The 18,795-nt window shown below is 42.8% G+C and overlaps 1 protein-coding gene across 1 annotated transcript; it reads left to right on the top strand.

Annotated features, from left to right (window-relative positions):
• The first annotated feature begins 6,609 nt into the window (after positions 1 to 6,609).
• Positions 6,610 to 18,338, top strand: LOC115577016 (NACHT, LRR and PYD domains-containing protein 12-like). The gene is made up of 10 exons (XM_030409772.1): positions 6,610 to 6,647; positions 8,242 to 9,524; positions 9,606 to 10,096; positions 10,195 to 10,368; positions 10,633 to 10,806; positions 11,071 to 11,244; positions 11,503 to 11,676; positions 12,587 to 12,760; positions 17,532 to 17,578; positions 17,705 to 18,338. The coding sequence occupies exons 1-10, from the start codon at positions 6,611 to 6,613 to the stop codon at positions 18,253 to 18,255; spliced, it is 3,279 nt and encodes a 1,092-aa protein (XP_030265632.1). The 5' UTR covers position 6,610; the 3' UTR covers positions 18,256 to 18,338.
• Positions 18,339 to 18,795: the final 457 nt, after the last annotated feature.

Genomic DNA, 18,795 nt, shown 5'->3' with positions numbered 1-18,795 from the left:
CGCTAAATGTGGCGAAAAGTTGCTGTTTATTATAACATGCGTAACTTTACAATGTGTTAGCTCGTTGTGGGTCGTGCTGCAGCCCCCTCAGTCTCGGACAACCCCCAGACTCCCTTGTAAAATCTCTCCATTTAGTGAGTTTTTGAGTTAGGAGACACTTTATAACCTCCTGAAACGCTGTTTGTGACTGATTCTTCATTATTTGGTCCTTCTTGTAAATTCGGCATGTGTTCGGCTCGTTGTGGGTCGTGCTGCAGCCCCCTCAGTCTAACAGGAAGACTCCCAGTCTGTCACACGCCTCTCTGGCTGTTTCCTCCTCACAGTTTACTTTCACTTTCTCTGATAGGTGTGCTGCTGATAGTTTTCTCCGTCTGAACCTCCAGCTGAAGGTAATGTAATGAATCTGACATGTTCGACTCGCTAACACGAGCTCTACTTTTCATTGTCACGCCGGAAACAGCATAAAAGTGAAGCTCGATCGTTTATTTCTCCAAACTCACGAGTTTCCGGACACGCATCCGCCATTTTGTGTCTTCCTGAATGAGACTGTGGAGGAGGCCGAGACGAGCCGCCGCTCTCCCGCTGTGTGACGCACTAAACGCGGCTGCAGAGCAGCTGTTGGTGTCGGTGAATAATCTGTGGTTGTGTTTACAGTCCAGGACTGATGAGGAGGCAGTAAGAGGACATCCAGGAGTCTGAAGCTTTATTTAATTAATACAAATATAACGTCATCACTGAGCAGCAGTCAGCAGGAACACGTCGGCTCTCAGTGTCAGTACTTAAAGTGCCCGTTACGTTACTTGAGTATTTCTGCTCCTGATTACTTCTCAGAGGAAGAGATTCTAATTTTTATTTTGCAGATAAATACCTGGTTTGATAAAGGTATTTGGGCTGTTTCACATCTATTGGATGATCATGACAATTTCCTAACTCATGAGAACCTTTGTGTTAAATATAACTTTCAGTGCTCAACTAAGGAGTACAATAAGATAACTAAAGCCATTCCAATTCCCTTTAAAACAATGACTCAACAACTGGTGATGCATTCAAATGTTCCGGAAATGAGATCACTACATGTGGGAGGAGTCAGTTTAGGTAGTAAATTATTCTCTAATAAGTTTATTAGAAATATTCTGACTGCACAATACTACCCCTATCAAGTAAAAAGAAAATATGTTTTAAAAGATTACAATGTTGTGGAGGCAAGAAAGATAAGAAACCGATATTCATCTTATCCAATCCCTCTTAAAGCAAAAGAGGTATTTAAAATACTAAATGATAGTATTTATAATGAAACGGTGGAACACATTTTCTTTGAATGTGAACATGTTATACAATTTTGGGTATTATTTCAAAGCTGGTTGTTAACCAAACAAATAATTTTGCATCCATTAAACTGGATGTCGATTAAAAGTAGGAGTGCAATTAGAGGAGAAAAACTTAGACTTCTTAGTGAACAATTTGATCACGCTTGGTAAACATTTTATTCATAGATGCAAATACCTTAAGGTGAAGCCCCACATCAACAGATGGAAGAATGAACTCAAAATATACAAAAAATCCTTGTATTACATGACACACAAAAATGCCCAGAGACTCTTTTCTTTATTGGTCTTATTTACCCTCATAGAATAAGACCCTCTCAATATTATTTTCTTTTCCTTTTCTTTTCTTTTCATTTGTCCTGCTAGCTGGTTCAACATTTTCAATCTTTGTATCACAATTGTGCCTTAATTGTGTAATTTGATGATTCTCCAATAAAATAAAAAAAAAAAAACTCTGCATATAAAAAACAGATGACCAGATTGACTCTTTCAGATTAAAAGATATCAGAGAAACGTGTGTGTTGACTCCACCACAGCGTCATGACGTCATCTAGTGGACTGATCCAAGTCCAGCAGCTGATGTTCTGACAGGAGACGTGACGTCAGTGAGAGACGTCATAGCCTCTACAGACAAAACCCACCTGAACACACCTGAGACTTTCATATTTTATAATAACACAACAGGTTATTAGAACAATTTCTGCCTCTTGGTTAAATCAACTTGTCAGTATTTGTTTTTAATCAGTTATTTAACACTCCAAGCTCCACAGAAAGTCTCCACAGTCATGTACAGAAGGACAGTGAATGTTTTTATACCCTTTAAAATGTCATAATGTTTACTTAGAAATAAATATTATAAAACATGTAATGAGAGATCGTCCTCTGGAGTCACTGGTGTTACTGTGTGACAGAAGTCTTTTATTTTGAAAGAGAACTCAGACTGATGACATCACTGTCCTTCCTGCAGATCAGTGAAGACAGGTCCTGGATCAGTCCACTGTCTCTTTTCTGTCAGAAGACATTTTCACATTTGTCTCCAGATTTCACGTCACTGCTGTGAGCGACTTTATTAGTAGAGAACAGTAAAAAACAGAATACAAATGATTTAATGACATGATTTGGTTTTGGTTTGATGTCCTGTAGCAGCCATTTAGTGAAATATGTATTAATAGAGTCCGTGAGTTGTGGAATAATGTGCTCTGAGTTTAAATGTTAGAAGAGGAAGTCGACTTTCAGACATTTTGTCCTTCAAGAGTGTTTCTGACCCAAAGGCTGATTTCAGTTGATGTGCAGACGAATGATTTGTGTTTCCTCTCCAGATGAAAGTGTGTGTGAGATGAGCAGCATGAATCAGTGTGAGGACAGAGAGGAGGGAGGCCCTCCCTCTAAAACCACTGGACCTGAACCTGGACCTGGACCAGGACCTGGACCAGGACCTGGACCTGGACCTGGACCTGGTCCTGGACCTGAGCCCAGCTGTGTGTCCCTCAAGAGTGACGGGTCAAAGGACATTTTTATTGAATTTAAAGAAGAACATTCCTCAGACAGACAGTAAGTTGTTGTCCTGTCTCTCTCTGTTGATGTTTGTCCTCATTAAATCCAGTCTGACCAGTTGTCCTGATGATCTTCATGTTCTCAGAGTGATGATGGAGGAAAAAATTTGCTGTCCTTGTTCTGTGTAAAAATACTTTATGAAGTTCAGCTGAGGATAATATGAAGCTTCAGAAGTCTGAGCTACACAAAACAAGTGGAGATCCTCCGAAGAGTTTTTAGTCTGATGTTCCTGACAGTAAACTTTGTTATCTGTCAAAATGATTCATGATCCACAGACTGAAATCATTCAACTTCATGTTTTATTGAACTCTGCTGTAAAGAGGTGGGCTGTTAGAAACATTAATATGTGACTGATTCATGTTTTCATGAGAGAAATATGTTTAAACTTGTTGTTTTCAGCATTGTTCTTCTTTAGTACATTTATTCTCTCAGACGTGAAAGCTGCCCAGTAGAACCAGTCTTCATCTCTTCAGTCCAGTTTAACATTTGTCTGATGACTGGTTGAGTGTAATATAGTGATTTTATTCAGGCTAACAGATGCTAGCTGCTAACAAAGGATAATTGTGACTCCACTATGTTCCTCCATCAAGCCATCAAGTCTGGTTTTCAGTCACGTGACCACAGAAGTTGAGACTTTAGAAAATCTAAATCAAATTGTGCGCAGGAGTTCATCACAGCAGGACGACGGTGCACAAAGGGAACAATTACTTTTAACCTCTTCATCATGTTTGACTTCATGTAGTGTTTGTTTGTGAAACGTGCAGTAAAACAGTTTGTAGTTGTTATTCTCACTTTGATTCAGCTGATCTGAGCTCAGTCTCAGTCTTTGACAGTATGTGTTAACAGCCGACTGTCTTTTCTTAAGTGCCCTCAACTGTTAAATCAGCTGCTGTAGTTGATCTGAAGTTCACAGACTTTCCATTCAAACACCTGTTCACAGCGAGTGTCCATGTTTTTTAGATCAGATCCACTGGGAAGCTTTTAGATTGGAAGTTGTGATTACTGACCTCCGGCTTGTAAAGGAACGCACCATGAAGCCAGTGTTTTCCCCTCACTATTCGTTGGTGCATCTGTTTTGCTCCTGTGTTTCATGCGTGCCCTTTGGACTTTTCTCTGCCTTCCTTTGTTGCTTGCCTTTTCTGTTTTCTAACTGCTTGTCACTGTATGTGCATTTGTTCCCTCACCATTTTATATGAGATAAGATGAACTTTTATTGATCCCCTGTAGGAGAAATTAACTTTGGCACAGCAGCAGAGGAAATAATCAGTGTTGCAACAAGTAGCAGCATGAGGGAGGAGTTTACTAAGATAAATAAAACTAAATAGAATAAACTATAAATATGCTATATTGCCAAAAGTATTTACTCACCTGCCTTGACTCGCATAAGAACTTAAGTGACATCCCATTCTTAATCCATAGGGTTTAATATGATGTTGGTCCCTTAGCAGCTATAACAGCTTCAACTCTTCTGGGAAGGCTTTCCACAAGGTTTAGGAGTGTTTATGGGAATTTTTGATCTTTCTTCCAGAAGTTAATTTGTGAGGTTACACACTGATGTTGGGCGGGAAGGCCTGGCTCTCAGTCTGCACTCTAATTCATCCCAAAGGTGTTCTATCGGGTTGAGGTCAGGACTCTGTGCAGGCCAATCAAGTTCATCCACACCAAACTCTCTCATCCATGTCTTTATGGACCTGCTTTATGCACTGGTGCACAGTCATGTTGGACAGGAAGGGGCCATCCCCAAACTGTTCCCACAAAGTTGGGAGCATGGAATTGTCTAACATCTATTGGTATGCTGAAGCATTCAGAGTTCCTTTCACTGGAACTAAGGGGCCAAAACAACCCCACACCATAATTCCCACTCCACCAAACTTTACACTTGGCACAATGCAGTCAGACAAGTACTGTTCTCCTAGCAACCGCCAAACCCAAACGTGCCCATCAGATTGCCAGATGGAGAAGTGCAAATGTCACTCCAGAGAGCACGTCTCCACTGCTCTAGAGTCCAGTGGCGGTGTGCTTTACACCACTGCATCTGACGCTTTGCATTGCACTTGCTGATTTATGGATTGGATGCAGCTGTTTGGCCATGGAAATCCATTCCATGAAGCTCTCTACACACTGTTCTTGAGTTTATCTGAAGGCCACATGAAGTTTGGAGGTCTGTTGCGATTGACTCTGCAGAAAGTTAGCGACTGCTGCGCACTGTGCGCCTCAGCATCCGCTGACCCCACTCCGTCATTTTACATGGCCTACCACTTAATGGCTGAGTTGCTGTCATTCCCAATCGCTTCCACTTTGTTATAATACCACTGACAGTTGACTGGAATATTTAGGAGCGAGGAAATTTCACGACTGGACATGTTGCACAGCTGGCATCCTATCAGAGTACCACAATGGAATTCACTGAGCTCCTGAATGCGACCCATTCTTTCACAAATGTTTGTAGAAACTTGCTTGCCTAGGTGCTTGCTATTATACACCTGTGGCCATGGAAGTCATTGGAACACCTGATTTTAATTATTTGGATGGGTGAGTGAATACTTTTGCGAAAGTGTATATCCAGGATGTTGTTAACTCCTGGCTCCTGATCCTGGTCCTCTGTCACCCATCCCTGCTAATGCTCAGACAGACCTCCAGTTAGCAGCCTCAGCCGATCTACAATCAGACCTCCAGCTGCCCACCTCCAGTCCTGCTGCTTCACAGGTGTCAAGCTTCAGTCCTGGTGAACTGTCTTCAGTCTCCTGAGGGCTATCTTGTTGCCCTACTGACCTCCTTCGGCCTTTGCCATGGCTTCCTTTTAGCCAATGTCCACCCCCCAGGCCTTACGCCCAAAAATACCCAGTTGCCAGCTTTAGCTTTTCTAATTTCTCCTCACAGGGTGTTGGGGTATGCTTCTGTTGGTCCCAGTGTGATAATCACATAAAAGCAGCAAAAGAACGCATCAATTAACTTTAGACTCACACAAATAAGACAAATATCAAAATCAAGTTTTTTGAGACTCTATACAAATTTACACTGGACAGTTAGCATCCAGCTAGCTTGTGTTAGCTGTGTGTTGCTGTCCACAGTAGTAAACAGGTCAAGAGCTGGAGGGACTAAACCAGACAAGCTGCTGAACCAACCCAGTAAACTGACTGACTGTTGATTCACAGTGGGATCAGCAGTACGACCAACACTGTGATGTCAGAGGAAACCATCTGATTCAATGATGTCATCAACACTTTATCTCAAGGAACCTTCATCTTGTGTTTGTCTCTGAGTAGACAGACAAAATGTGACTGATTCTTCATGATTCCTCCACAGAGTCGACCAGGAGAGCTCAGAGGTTCCCAGAGGTCCGTCTGTCCAGCAGCATCAGACACACCTGGACTCCATATTTATGGTCTGTACATGAACAACAACTACTTTTACATCCAGTCTGTTCACAATAATCTCCATGCTGCACTTCACAGACCAGTGGTGAATCTGTCCAACATGGATCTGATGTTTGGCTCCATGATGTTAAATGTTGTCATTCACATAATATTCTGTTGCAGCTGTTGGAGGAGAACATTGTCACTTTTATGAAGAACGAGCTGAAGAAGGTCCAGAAGGTTCTGAGTTCACATTACCCAGAATGCTTGGAGAGCCAGAGGGAGGATGAGGAGTTGTTGGAAGGTCAGGATGAAGAGCAGAGGAGGAGCAGCAGAGAGGCATTTCTGAAGATCACACTTCACTTCCTGAGGAGAATGAAGCAGGAGGAGCTGGCTGACCGTCTGCAGAGCAGTAAGAGGATTTCTCTAAATATTTAACGTCCTGGATGAATGAGACAATTTGTAATGTCTCAAATTGTCTTGTTGTCTTTATAATTAACTTAACTAGTGCATTGCCCGTAGGAAGCATGTATTCCTATAGAAAAGTGGGAGGTTAAATAGCTTTTTCATGGATGGCCAAATGAGGCTGTGTTTGAAGGTGGGACGTCAGGGATATAATTGGCTGTTTTTGACTACTTTTGATTATACCATTATATTTCACCTTAAAAACTATTTACCTTGCCTTACTTGGTATAATTATTTTTAGCAGAACCTCACATGTGTGACTGTACAGTTATTTTTTCATTTTAAGGTACTATATTAACACTGGACCTAAAATCACAAAATAACATAAAATCAGAGTAGAAAAAGTTAGTTTTTTTACTATGAAAACCACAAATATGTTTAATGAACCAATTGCATCAGTTATAATGCAAATATAAATCGTTGTTTACTAAATTGGTGCATAAGTTTTTGAAATTTACAAAGTTATGTGTAACTATTTACATTTAAATGCAGGCAATGCCTCAGGCTCAGCTCATTCCTGCCTGTTCCACATTCAGCCGTCTCCTCCTTGGTTTGCCTCACAACACGACTCCACTACTCACTAAACACACCACACCAAACACTACATAACACACTAACTATACACTCCAAACAGGCTATATGTCACAAATCTCTCAACGCTCAAAACTCGCAATCTCTGTCACCGTCTCCAACACATCACTGCTGCTGTCAATCATCCGCCGATGTCCCTCCCACATCTTCCTGTTCCTCAACAACCAAACTTGCTGCTTGGACACTTTCGGGACAAAAGCACATTTTTACTGTTTCTTCTTGCACCAGACATAGAGCAAACATAACGGCAATGTTCGCGAAAAGGCGTGTTGGACATTATTTAACCTAAATCCGGTTTTGGACGTGCCAGTGCATCCGCTCCGTCAACTCGGGAGGTTGGCCGTGTGGATCAGTTAGCGGCTAGCAGCTAGCTACACACGAACATCCACAGATCCGATCCCACTTTGTTGACCGCGCGTCTCCGGATCTCCTCAGACCCGAACAGACTCGGTCTGGACTTGCTTAATCTCATTACAATCCACAACAGTCAGTTTAGATGAACAGAACGGACCGAAATGCCGGCAAAATCCCGGTCCAGCTCGCGCCGCTACAGGTATAAATCCGCTTGTTTTTTAAGGTATGTCGTGGGCTGGAGCTCTGCAGTGATTGGCTCTGGTGCGCACATGGCCACGGTGTGCAGTGGTTGGCTCTGGTGCACACGTGACGGTGGTGGCTCCGGTGGTGGCTCCGGTGGACAATGCTTGCAGAATTTGTAAAGCATTTATGAAATAATTTATTCACGGTATCATTGCAGTCCAAGCAAATGCTTAGTTGCACACCACTGAACCACGCAGCAGCCATGTTGAAAGTCTCAGGTCAGTGTGATCCTGATCCGCAGAGATATTTGAGGAACACACACACACACACACACACACACACACACACACACACAGAGACAGAGATTTCTTGCTTTTATAGAGAGATGATATTTTTGTTTTGTGTTCATTTAGAACATCTTGCTGCAGTTTGTCTGAGTAATCTCAAATCTAACCTGAAGAAGAAGTTCAAGTGTGTGTTTGAGGGGATCGCTAAAGCAGGAAACCCAACGCTTCTGAATCAGATCTACACAGAGCTCTTCATCACAGAGGGAGGGAGTGCAGAGGTCAATGATGAACATGAGGTCAGGCAGATTGAAACAGCTTTGAGGAAACTAGACAGACCAGAAACAACAGTCAGACAAGAAGACATCTTTAAAGCTTCACCTGGAAGAGACAAACCAATCAGAACAGTGATGACACAGGGAGTGGCTGGCATTGGGAAAACATTCTTAACACAGAAGTTCACTCTGGACTGGGCTGAAGACAAAGCCAACCAGGACATACAGTTCACATTTCCATTCACTTTCAGAGAGCTGAATCTGCTGAAAGAGCGAAAGTTCAGCTTGGTGGAACTTGTTCATCACTTTTTCACTGAAACCAAAGAAATCTGCAGCTTTGAAGAGTTCCAGGTTGTGTTCATCTTTGACGGTCTGGATGAGTGTCGACTTCCTCTGGACTTCCACAACACTAAAATCCTGACTGATGCCACAAAATCCACCCCAGTGGATGTGCTGTTGACAAACCTCATCAGGGGGAACCTGCTTGCCTCTGCTCGTCTCTGGATAACCACACGACCTGCAGCAGCCAATCAGATCCCTCCTGAGTGTGTTGACATGGTGACAGAGGTCAGAGGGTTCACTGATCCACAGAAGGAGGAGTACATCAAGAAGAGATTCAGAGATGAGGAGCAGGCCAGCAGAATCATCTCCCACATCAAGACATCCCAAAGCCTCCACATCATGTGCCACATCCCAGTCTTCTGCTGGATCACTGCTACAGTTCTGGAGGATGTGTTGAAGACCAGAGAGGGAGGAGAGCTGCCCAAGACCCTGACTGAGATGTACATCCACTTCCTGGTGGTTCAGGCCAAAGTGAAGAAGCTCAAGTATGATGGAGGAGCTGAGACTGATCCACACTGGACTCCAGAGAGCAGGAAGATGATTGAGTCTCTGGGAAAACTGGCTTTTGAGCAACTGCAGAGTGGCAACCTGATCTTCTACGAGTCGGACCTGACAGAGTGTGGCATCGATATCAGAGCAGCCTCAGTGTACTCAGGAGTCTTCACACAGATTTTTAAAGAGGAGAGAGGACTGTACCAGGACAAGGTTTTTTGCTTCATCCATCTGAGTGTTCAGGAGTTTCTGGCTGCTCTTCATGGCCATCTGACATTCATCAACTCTGGAGTCAATCTGCTGGTAGAAGAAGAGCAGTCAACGTCCTGGTGGTCTAAACTATTCAGAGACAAACCTGACCCAACACATCTCATCAATTCCCAGAAGTCTGAAGCAAGAAAAAACAAAGTTGCATTGACACAGTACCTCCATTGTTCTGTAGACGAGGCCCTACAGAGTCCAAATGGACACCTGGACTTGTTCCTCCGCTTCCTCCTGGGGCTTTCACTACAGAACAATCAGGCTCTCCTACGAGGTCTGCTGACACAGACAGGAAGTTCCTCACAGACCACTCAGAAAACAGTCGAGTACATTAAAAGGAAGATCAGCGAGAATCTGTCTCCAGAGAGAAGCATCAATCTGTTCCACTGCCTGAATGAACTGAACGATCGTTCTCTAGTTGAGGAGATCCAACAGTACCTGAGATCAGGACGTCTCTCCACAGATGAACTGTCTCCTGCTCAGTGGTCAGCTCTGGTCTTCATCTTACTGTCATCAGAAAAAGATCTGGACGTGTTTGACCTGAAGAAATTCTCTGCTTCAGAGGAGGCTCTTCTGAGGCTGCTGCCAGTGGTCAAAGCCTCCAACAAAGTTCTGTAAGTGTGGAGAATTTACTTCAGCATCCAGTAAATGTGCCATTACTGACCCAAAGAGAAATAATATTTTCTTGTTCTGCTTGTTATTCTTTATCCAGACTGAGTGGCTGTAATCTCTCAGAGAGAAGTGGTGAAGCTCTGTCCTCAGCTCTCAGCTCCCAGTCCTCTAGTCTGAGAGAGCTGGACCTGAGTAACAACAGCCTGCAGGATTCAGGAGTGAAGCATCTGTCTGTTGGACTGGAGAGTCCACAATGTAAACTTGAAATTCTCAGGTCAGACAGTTCATAGTTTCTCTCAAATAATTTTTGTTATTTCTTTAATGATTTAATTCAAATCTCTCTCTCTCATGTCAGAAGTCTTATGTTTTGAAACCATGCTATTTATTATTGTTTAATGTCAGTTTAATCCAGAATGAGTCTTGTAGATTTTTCATATCTCCCACATATTCAAGTAACACAGATAGCAATTTCTCATGTTCTACAATGATATAATAGATACTGTATCACTTAATGTCTTTTTTACGGTTCATGCTCCAGGCTGAATGTCTGTGACCTCTCAGAGAGAAGCTGTGAAGCTCTTTCCTCAGTTCTCAGCTCCCAGTCCTCTAGTCTGAGAGAGCTGGACCTGAGTAACAACAATCTGCAGGATTCAGGAGTGAAGCATCTGTCTGTTGGACTGGAGAGTCCACAATGTAGACTTCAAGCTCTCAGGTCAGACAGTTCATAGTTTGTCTCAAATAATTTTTGTTATTTCTTTAATGATTGAATTTAAATCTCTCTCTGTCATGTCAGAACTCTTATGATTTGAAACCATGCTTCTTATTATTGTTTATATCTGTTTAATCCAGATTCAGTTTTGTTGATTTTTAATTTCTCTGATATTTTGGAATAAAACAGAACACAAGTTCACATGTGCTACAATGATATTATAAATACTGTATCACCAAATGTCTTCTTTGACTGTTTACGCTCCAGGCTGAGTGTCTGTGGACTCTCAGAGAGAAGCTGTGAAGCTCTTTCCTCAGTTCTCAGCTCCCAGTCCTCTAGTGTGAGAGAGCTGGACCTGAGTAACAACAACCTGCAGGATTCAGGAGTGAAGCATCTATCTGTTGGACTGGATAGTCCACAGTGTAGACTTAAAACTCTGAGGTCAGATAGGTCATAGTTTGTCTCAAATTATTTTTGTTATTTTATTTAACATTTGAATTTAATTCTCTCTCTCTCTCATGTGAGAATTCTTATGTTTTGAAACTATGCTACTCATTATTGTTTAATGCCTGTTTAATCCAGATTTAGTCCAGTTGATTTTTCATATCTCTGACATATTAGAGTAAAACAGTAAGTTCACCTGTGCTACAATGATATTATAAATAATGTAACTGTCTTTTTTTACTGTTCACGCTCCAGGCTGAGTGTCTGTGACCTCTCAGAGAGAAGCTGTGAAGCTCTGTCCTCAGTTCTTAGCTCCCAGTCCTCTAGTCTGAGAGAGCTGGACCTGAGTAACAACGACCTGCAGGATTCAGGAGTGAAGCTACTTTCTGCTGAACTGAAGAGTCCACACTGTGTCCTTGAAACACTCAGGTCAGAATTATCTAATTTCAGTATTTCATTTAACTTTACAGTTCAAGCAGGTCTTGATCATACTCCTGATATGATTAAATGTATTTGAGAGACCCAGAATTTCCCCATGAGTAAACACTTTACACAGTGTTGAGAAACAAACTGCCTTCAACAGGTAGAAACCTCGAGCAGAACCGGACTTAGTGGTGGGCCGCCATCTGTCTCAACTGGTTGGGTTGAGATAGAGACACAGAATCCCCATTCACACTGCCTCTTCAAGGCAGGAATCTTGCGTTGATAGTCCACCTCACTGTAGGTGCGAAAGTTGCAAAGGTGTAATGGCCAACCCATTACACCTGTAGTTTCATTCCACCTCTGAGCCTCCAACAGAGGTTGTAACTGAGCCACAGCAGAGGTGAGACAACATCTGTGTGGAGTCTGATGTTCTGATAGTGTTCACAGTCTGACAACTTAACAGATCCTTCACTCATCAAAGTAACAATAAAAAAACAATGACACCACTAATCTATATATATATTTAAAATGTGGGTCAGTCAGTCTATTCTGCACTTTGGTCCAGATTTACTAATCTCACCAACCTTTGGATGGATTGTCATGAGGTTTAGTTTAGACATTCATGATCCCCTCAGGAAGAACTGTCATTACTTTGGTGAATCTCTGACTTTTCTTCTAGCTCCATCATCAGGTCCTCATTTTAATCTGTATATTACTTTGGTTCATGACCAAATATTTGCAAAACAAATGACATTTCCATCAGCTTGATTTATACTCTGTGTTCAGTGCTGATTAGCAAATTAATGGAAACTAAGATGATAAATATAATAAACGTTAAACCCTTAAACACAGATGTGCACTGAATTATCAAGAGCCTCAGCTGATCTGCGATGTGTGTTGTTTTGTGTGTCTTCAGGCTGTCAGGCTGTCTGATCACAGAGGAAGGCTGTACTTCTCTGGCCTCAGCTCTGGACTCCAACCCCTTTCACCTGAGAGAGCTGGACCTGAGCTACAATCATCCAGGAGACTCAGGAGTGAAGAAGTTGTCTGCTCGATTGGAGGATCCGGGCTGGAGACTGGACACTCTCAGGTATGAAGAGTCCTACTGCAGCCACAGACAGTCACGGCCAATTTCCACTGTATATGTTTCCGCTGTGTTACGTCTCTGACACGCCAGCGGAGCAGATATGTTTCACTTTAGTCTATATGTTAATCCCCACCAGGTCTGCTGCGCTGTGTATCTGCTCCGTCCCAGCTCCGGCAGTCGGGAGCCCTCCGGCACACTTCTATTTCTGGCGGATGCAGGAGCACGACACAACAATTTAGTTGAATTTAGCACAGAGCAGACAGGAAGTCAAGAGCCGAAATTACACACAACATCCAGTTGCTTTTCAAAATAAAAGACTCTGTGGTGAAACCAGCACACAAATCTCAAAAAAGAGAGAAACCCAAGGTCTTCTGCTAATCCTTCGGCCGGGTAGCACTTTGTGTTCTCATTTTTAATAACACAGACCTATAACTGCAGTCGCGAGTGATCTTGTGATTATCATGGGAACTCCCCAGCTTGCAACGCCAGCTGTCTACCGTACTGCACCGTAGCGGACTCAAACCGCAACCGGTGGGGATTGCTGGACGGCGGAGCAAAACCGGATTGGAGCCACAACACAGTGGACACGTATCTAGTGGAAATTGGGGGTCAGTGTGAGACTCTGTATCTCGATTGTAGATGGTTCAGTGTCACGAGGTCTGCTTCCATTACTCCACCTCCAGTTGTTCAGTTCACCTCAGGAGAAAAGGCAGCATAGTTCATCCTCTCCAAACTTTTGTCGTTGCAGCCCTAAAAAAATCTAATATTGAATTCAAATTGAACACTGCATTCTTTGAGTCCTCAGCAACAAACCTTCCAAGTATAGCCAGATTGGATGAATGGTTCTGGAGACATGTGAACTACAGACAGACAGAAAGAAAGACAGATTCCTGGCTTCATAGTCAGATGTTCCTCTGGTCACATCTGGACACGTCATGTTCATCACAGCAGATTTCAAACTAAGAGACATTTTCTGTCATTTTTTCTGCTTTTAATGGCATCAAACATGACATGAAGTTCTCCTCACAGTAACTATTACTGCTGTAACATACATCAGATATCAATCCAGCACCAAACTATACACTACTCACAATAAGTTAGAGATATTGTTATATACATGAGTGCTTTTCCTATTTGGTCTGAATTTTAATGAAATAAGTAAAAGTTCCCTTTGATATTACCAATAATGAATGCGAAGAAACACCATCTTCATTAGTTTAATATTTATTACCACAAAAATTTTGACAATAACAAGGATAGCCCCAAATAACAAAAATTGACAGTGTCAGTAGCGGGTGTTTCCGCCATTTGGCGCAATGACAGCTTGACAGCGACGTCTCGTGCTCCTCACTAGCCTCATGATGTTGTTCTGAGGCAATGCGTTCCACTACTCCACAAGTGCTACACGCAGTTCTGCCAGGTCACGTGGGGGTGGGGTACGATCATCCAGTCTCTGCTTCAGCTGGTCCCAGACGTGCTCTATGGGGTTCAGGTCAGGGGACATTGCTGGCCATACCATATGAGGCACTCCGACTTCCTGAAGTTGAGCTGTGACAATTCTGGCACGATGTGGTGGAGCATTATAATCCATGAACAGAAAATTGGGGGTGTGCTGGCAGAATTGGGGGATGATGATGGGTTCTATGGTGTCTCTGAGGTAAGAACGTGCAGTGACTGAGCCATCTACAATAACCAAATCTGTTTTGCGCTGACTGGTGATGCCTGCTCAGACTGTTGCACCTCCTCCAACAAAGGGAACCCTGGGGACCATGTTGACCTCGGCGTATCGCTCATCTCGCCTTCTCCAGCAACGCTGACGACCATCATTTCTGTGCAAGGTGACCCGACACTCATCAGTGAACAGGACGGTAGACCACTGCTGCATTGTCCAGGTCACATGGTCTTGTGCCCACTGCAAACGTTCATGGCGGTGTCTTGGTGTCAGTGGAGTCACCTGCAACGGTCGTCTGGCATTCAAGCCAAAGCGGTGGCGTCGGTTTCGAATGGTTTGTCTGGAAACCCTAGTACCCCTCACATCTCATAACTGGGCCTGCAGCTGTGTGGCAGTTGCATAACGATGTCTTGAGTGCATAGGTCCTTAGGTACTGGTCATCGTTGCAGTCTGTCACTTGTGGGGCTCCACTCCTGGGTCTGTCACAAACTCTGCCAGTAGTTCTGTGTCTTAATGCAAGTCTGCTGATGACACTTTGAGACACGCACAGTTCAAAGGCAACATCTGACTGCCTGCCACCGACCCGAAGGCACGCTATGGCCAGGTGGTGCTGCTCGTCAGTTAAGTGACGTTGTGTGTTCATGGCTGTTTGAATGATGAACTTGGAATGACTTACTGATAATACCAGCTTTTTATACCCACAGAATGTTGAAATTGATGCCACATTGAAAAAGGTTGTCTTTTAGTTTTTTGGTATTGGCCCCAATATGTAAGGCACACTGTACACAGTGAGACCATTACGTGGAAAACACAAAATGAGGTGTGTCTATCACCCCAATACAATTGCCTCCCTATCCCAAAACTCTCTGAAGTGAAACAAACACCGTATGTATGAAATCCACTGAGTCTCTCACAATATCCCTAACTTATTGTAAGTAGTGTAGTAACATGAACATGTCAACACATGAAACCATGAAACTGTTTTTTGCCAGCGGTTCGGTCCGGTCCCGTTCTGTTCTGTGCATCTAAACTGACTGTTGTGGATTAATGAGATCAAACAAATCCGGACCGAGTCTGTTCGGGTCTGAGGAGATCCAGAGACGCGTGGACAACAAAGTGGATTCGGAAACTGTGGATGTTCACGTAAAGCTAGCGGATACACGGCCCACATCACGAGGCGATGGACCGGACGTGTCGGCACGTCCAAAACCGGACTTAGGGTAAATAATGTCTGCCACGCTTTTTTGCGAACATTGCCGTCACGTTTGCTTTGTGTCTTGTGCAGGAAGAAACGGTAAAAACGGGCTTTTGTCACGAAAGTGTCCAAGCAGCAAGTTCAGTTGTTGAGGAAAAGGAAGTTGTGGGAGGGACCTAGGCGGATGATTGACAGGCCGAACGACGGCTGGCGTTTAGACAGCGATATTGAGAGTTGAGAGATTTGTGATATTTAGCGTGTTAGGAGTGTATAGTTAGTGTGTTATGTAGTGTTTGGTGTAGTGTGTTTAGTCTATAGTGTGGTCGGTTTTTTGTTTAATGAGTCAGAATAATGAGGAGAAGCTGAATGTGGAGCAGGCAGTGCAGCTCTTCATTCAGCTGGAAGGAGCTCAGGCAGACCTGAGCATTGTCTGCATTTAAATGTAAATAGTTACATATAACTTTTTACATTTTTTAAATGTATGCACATATTTAGCAAACAACAAATTTATCATAAGTAAAAAAAAATGGTTTGTTAAACATATTTGTGGTTTTCACAGTAAAAAAATCTAACTTTTTCTACTTGGATTTTATTTTTTTTGTGTGATTTTAGGTCCATTGTGTTAATACAGTATGTCAAAATAAAAAAATAACTGTACAGTCACACATGTGAGGTTGTGCTGAAAATAATGACACCAAGTAAATAGTTTTTAAGTAGGGCCGGGACTTTAACGCGTTAATTACGATTAATTAATTACACAAAAATTAACACGTTAAGAAAATTAACACATTTTAATCACACTTATTTTTGCACCGCGGAACGTTTCTCACTGGAAGAGTTTCAGGGGTACCGATTATACTGGAGCACCAACTAACGTTCATGACTTCAGACAACAACAATGAACGTAGAAGCAGATGAGACTGCTTTGGTTGGTCCCGTGGATGGGAAATTTCATTTTCAAAACCGGACGGATGGCAGCGTAGATAAGAGCATGCTATTGCTGCACTTTATGGCAAAAATTGCACTGGTTGGGGCAGCGTTTAGCTCAGTGGGTAGAGCGCGCGTCCCATGTGCCGAGGCTTTGCAGCGGACCCAGGTTCGACTCCCGTCCTGGGTCTGTTTGCTGCATCTCACTCCCCCTCTCTCTCTCCCTGTTTCCTGTCATATCTTCAGCTGTTCTGTCAATAAAGCTATAAAAGGCCAAAAAAATATTTAAAAATTGCACTGGTCTGTTGGTCTTGAAAAAACAAAAACAATGTTTTGTTGCTTAAGCTTCTGTATTCAATCATTGTTCAATGGTATACTAAAATCCATGTGAAAAAAATTGCTTCTCACTGTTCTCAGGTCAAATATTTCTATGCGATTAAAATGCGATTAATTTTCATTAATTAATTACAAAGCCTCTGATTAATTTGATTAATTTTTTTAATCAAGTCCCAGCCCTATTTTTAAGGTGAAATATAATGGCAAAATCAAAAATAGTCAAAAATGGCCAATTACACCCTGGAATATCGGATTTCACAACAAATCTAAATATCCCTGACGTCCCACCTTCAAACACAGCCTCATTTGGCCATCCATGAAAAAGCGACTTAACCCCCCACTTTTTTTATAGGAATACACTTTTCTTACGGGCACTGCACTAGTCCAATAAAATAAAGATGAAGTGATAAATCCAACAAGAGGTTTGTGTGTGTTCTCAGATGTTGTTGTCCTCTTTCACACACACCAACATCCTGTGGCTCACTCTCAGTGTGTGAGGAGAGTGGCAGAGGTGAAGAGGTTCAGGGAGAACAGGGAGAAGCAGCCTGATGGACAGATTGTGTTTCTGTGTATGAGAGTCATGTCATGTCCATGTTTGCATGCTGAAAGAGGATGTGCTGCTCTGACCCCCCTCCTCCTTTCAGGGTGGAGCCTGCTGGAGTCCGATGGTTGACACCAGGTCTGAGGAAGTGTGAGTGTCTTTTTACTGTCATTCATCAAAACACTGTGACATCACTCATTCACATCTGTGATGTCATCATCACACTGATGACACATTAATAACTGCAGCTGTGTTGTGTCTTTTTCTCTCCATCAGATTCCTGTGAGCTCACAGTCGACACAAACACAGTCAGCAGAAAGATCAAACTGTCTGACAACAACAGGAGGATGACATATTTGAAGGAGGATCAGTCATATCCTGATCATCCAGAGAGGTTTGAGTCCAGGTCTTTTCCTCAGCTGCTGTGTAGAACTGTTCTGACTGGTCGCTGTTACTGGGAGTTCGAGTGGAGAGGAAGAGTTTCTATATCAGTGAGTTACAGAAGAATCAGAAGGAGAGGAGGCAGAGAAGGCTGTGTGTTTGGACGGAACGATCAGTCCTGGTGTCTGTGTTGCTCTGATGGATGCTACTGTGTCAGGCACAATAACAGAAGAACAGACATCTCCTCCTCCTCCTCCTCCTCCTCCTCTGGTAGAGTAGCAGTGTATGTGGACTGTCCTGCTGGCACTCTGTCCTTCTACAGAGTCTCCTCTGACTCACTGATCCACCTCCACACCTTCAACACCACATTCACTGAACCTCTTTATCCTGGATTTGGGTTCTTCAGGTCCATTCCTGGTTCCTCAGTGAGTCTGTGTGGTGTTTAGTGTGCAGAGTCTCCTCCTGTCACAGAAACATTGTCAGTGCTGAACAGTTGAGTCTGTACAGGATCACAGTCACATCAATCTTTAAGCTTCTTGGAATAAATTCATCAGTCAACTTTGTACAAAATGATTCAAACTGATTGAAAAGATTCTTCATTTACATTTGAAACTTCTTCCATTAAATTGCGGATTAAATTGCGTTGACTTATACTTTCTGTCATGTGTTGTTTTGAATTCTGGCTCTTGTTCCAATAAAATCCACAACTATTAGTGAAATGTAAGAAAGAGAAAACATTGAGTCGTCTGCAGCTTTAATTGTAAAGAATCATTGTGAACAAAGTTGTAAATGGACAGTAAAATCTGATCAAATGTACTCGACACTCCACCTGAAACACTCTGACTTGTTTCATGTGTTTCTAATGATGAAACTAAAAGTTGGTGGTGATGGTTAACACATAAGTCAAAGTCAATGACTTTGACTTATGTGTTATGTGTAATCAATAGTGACAATCATTGTGTTTCTCTAAGTAGCCGGTTTTAGAC

This window comes from Sparus aurata, chromosome 24, assembly GCF_900880675.1.
Source record: "Sparus aurata chromosome 24, fSpaAur1.1, whole genome shotgun sequence".
NCBI lineage: Eukaryota > Metazoa > Chordata > Actinopteri > Spariformes > Sparidae > Sparus > Sparus aurata.
Note: the sequence above shows the minus strand (reverse complement) of the source record. Positions and strands in the feature narration are given on the sequence as shown.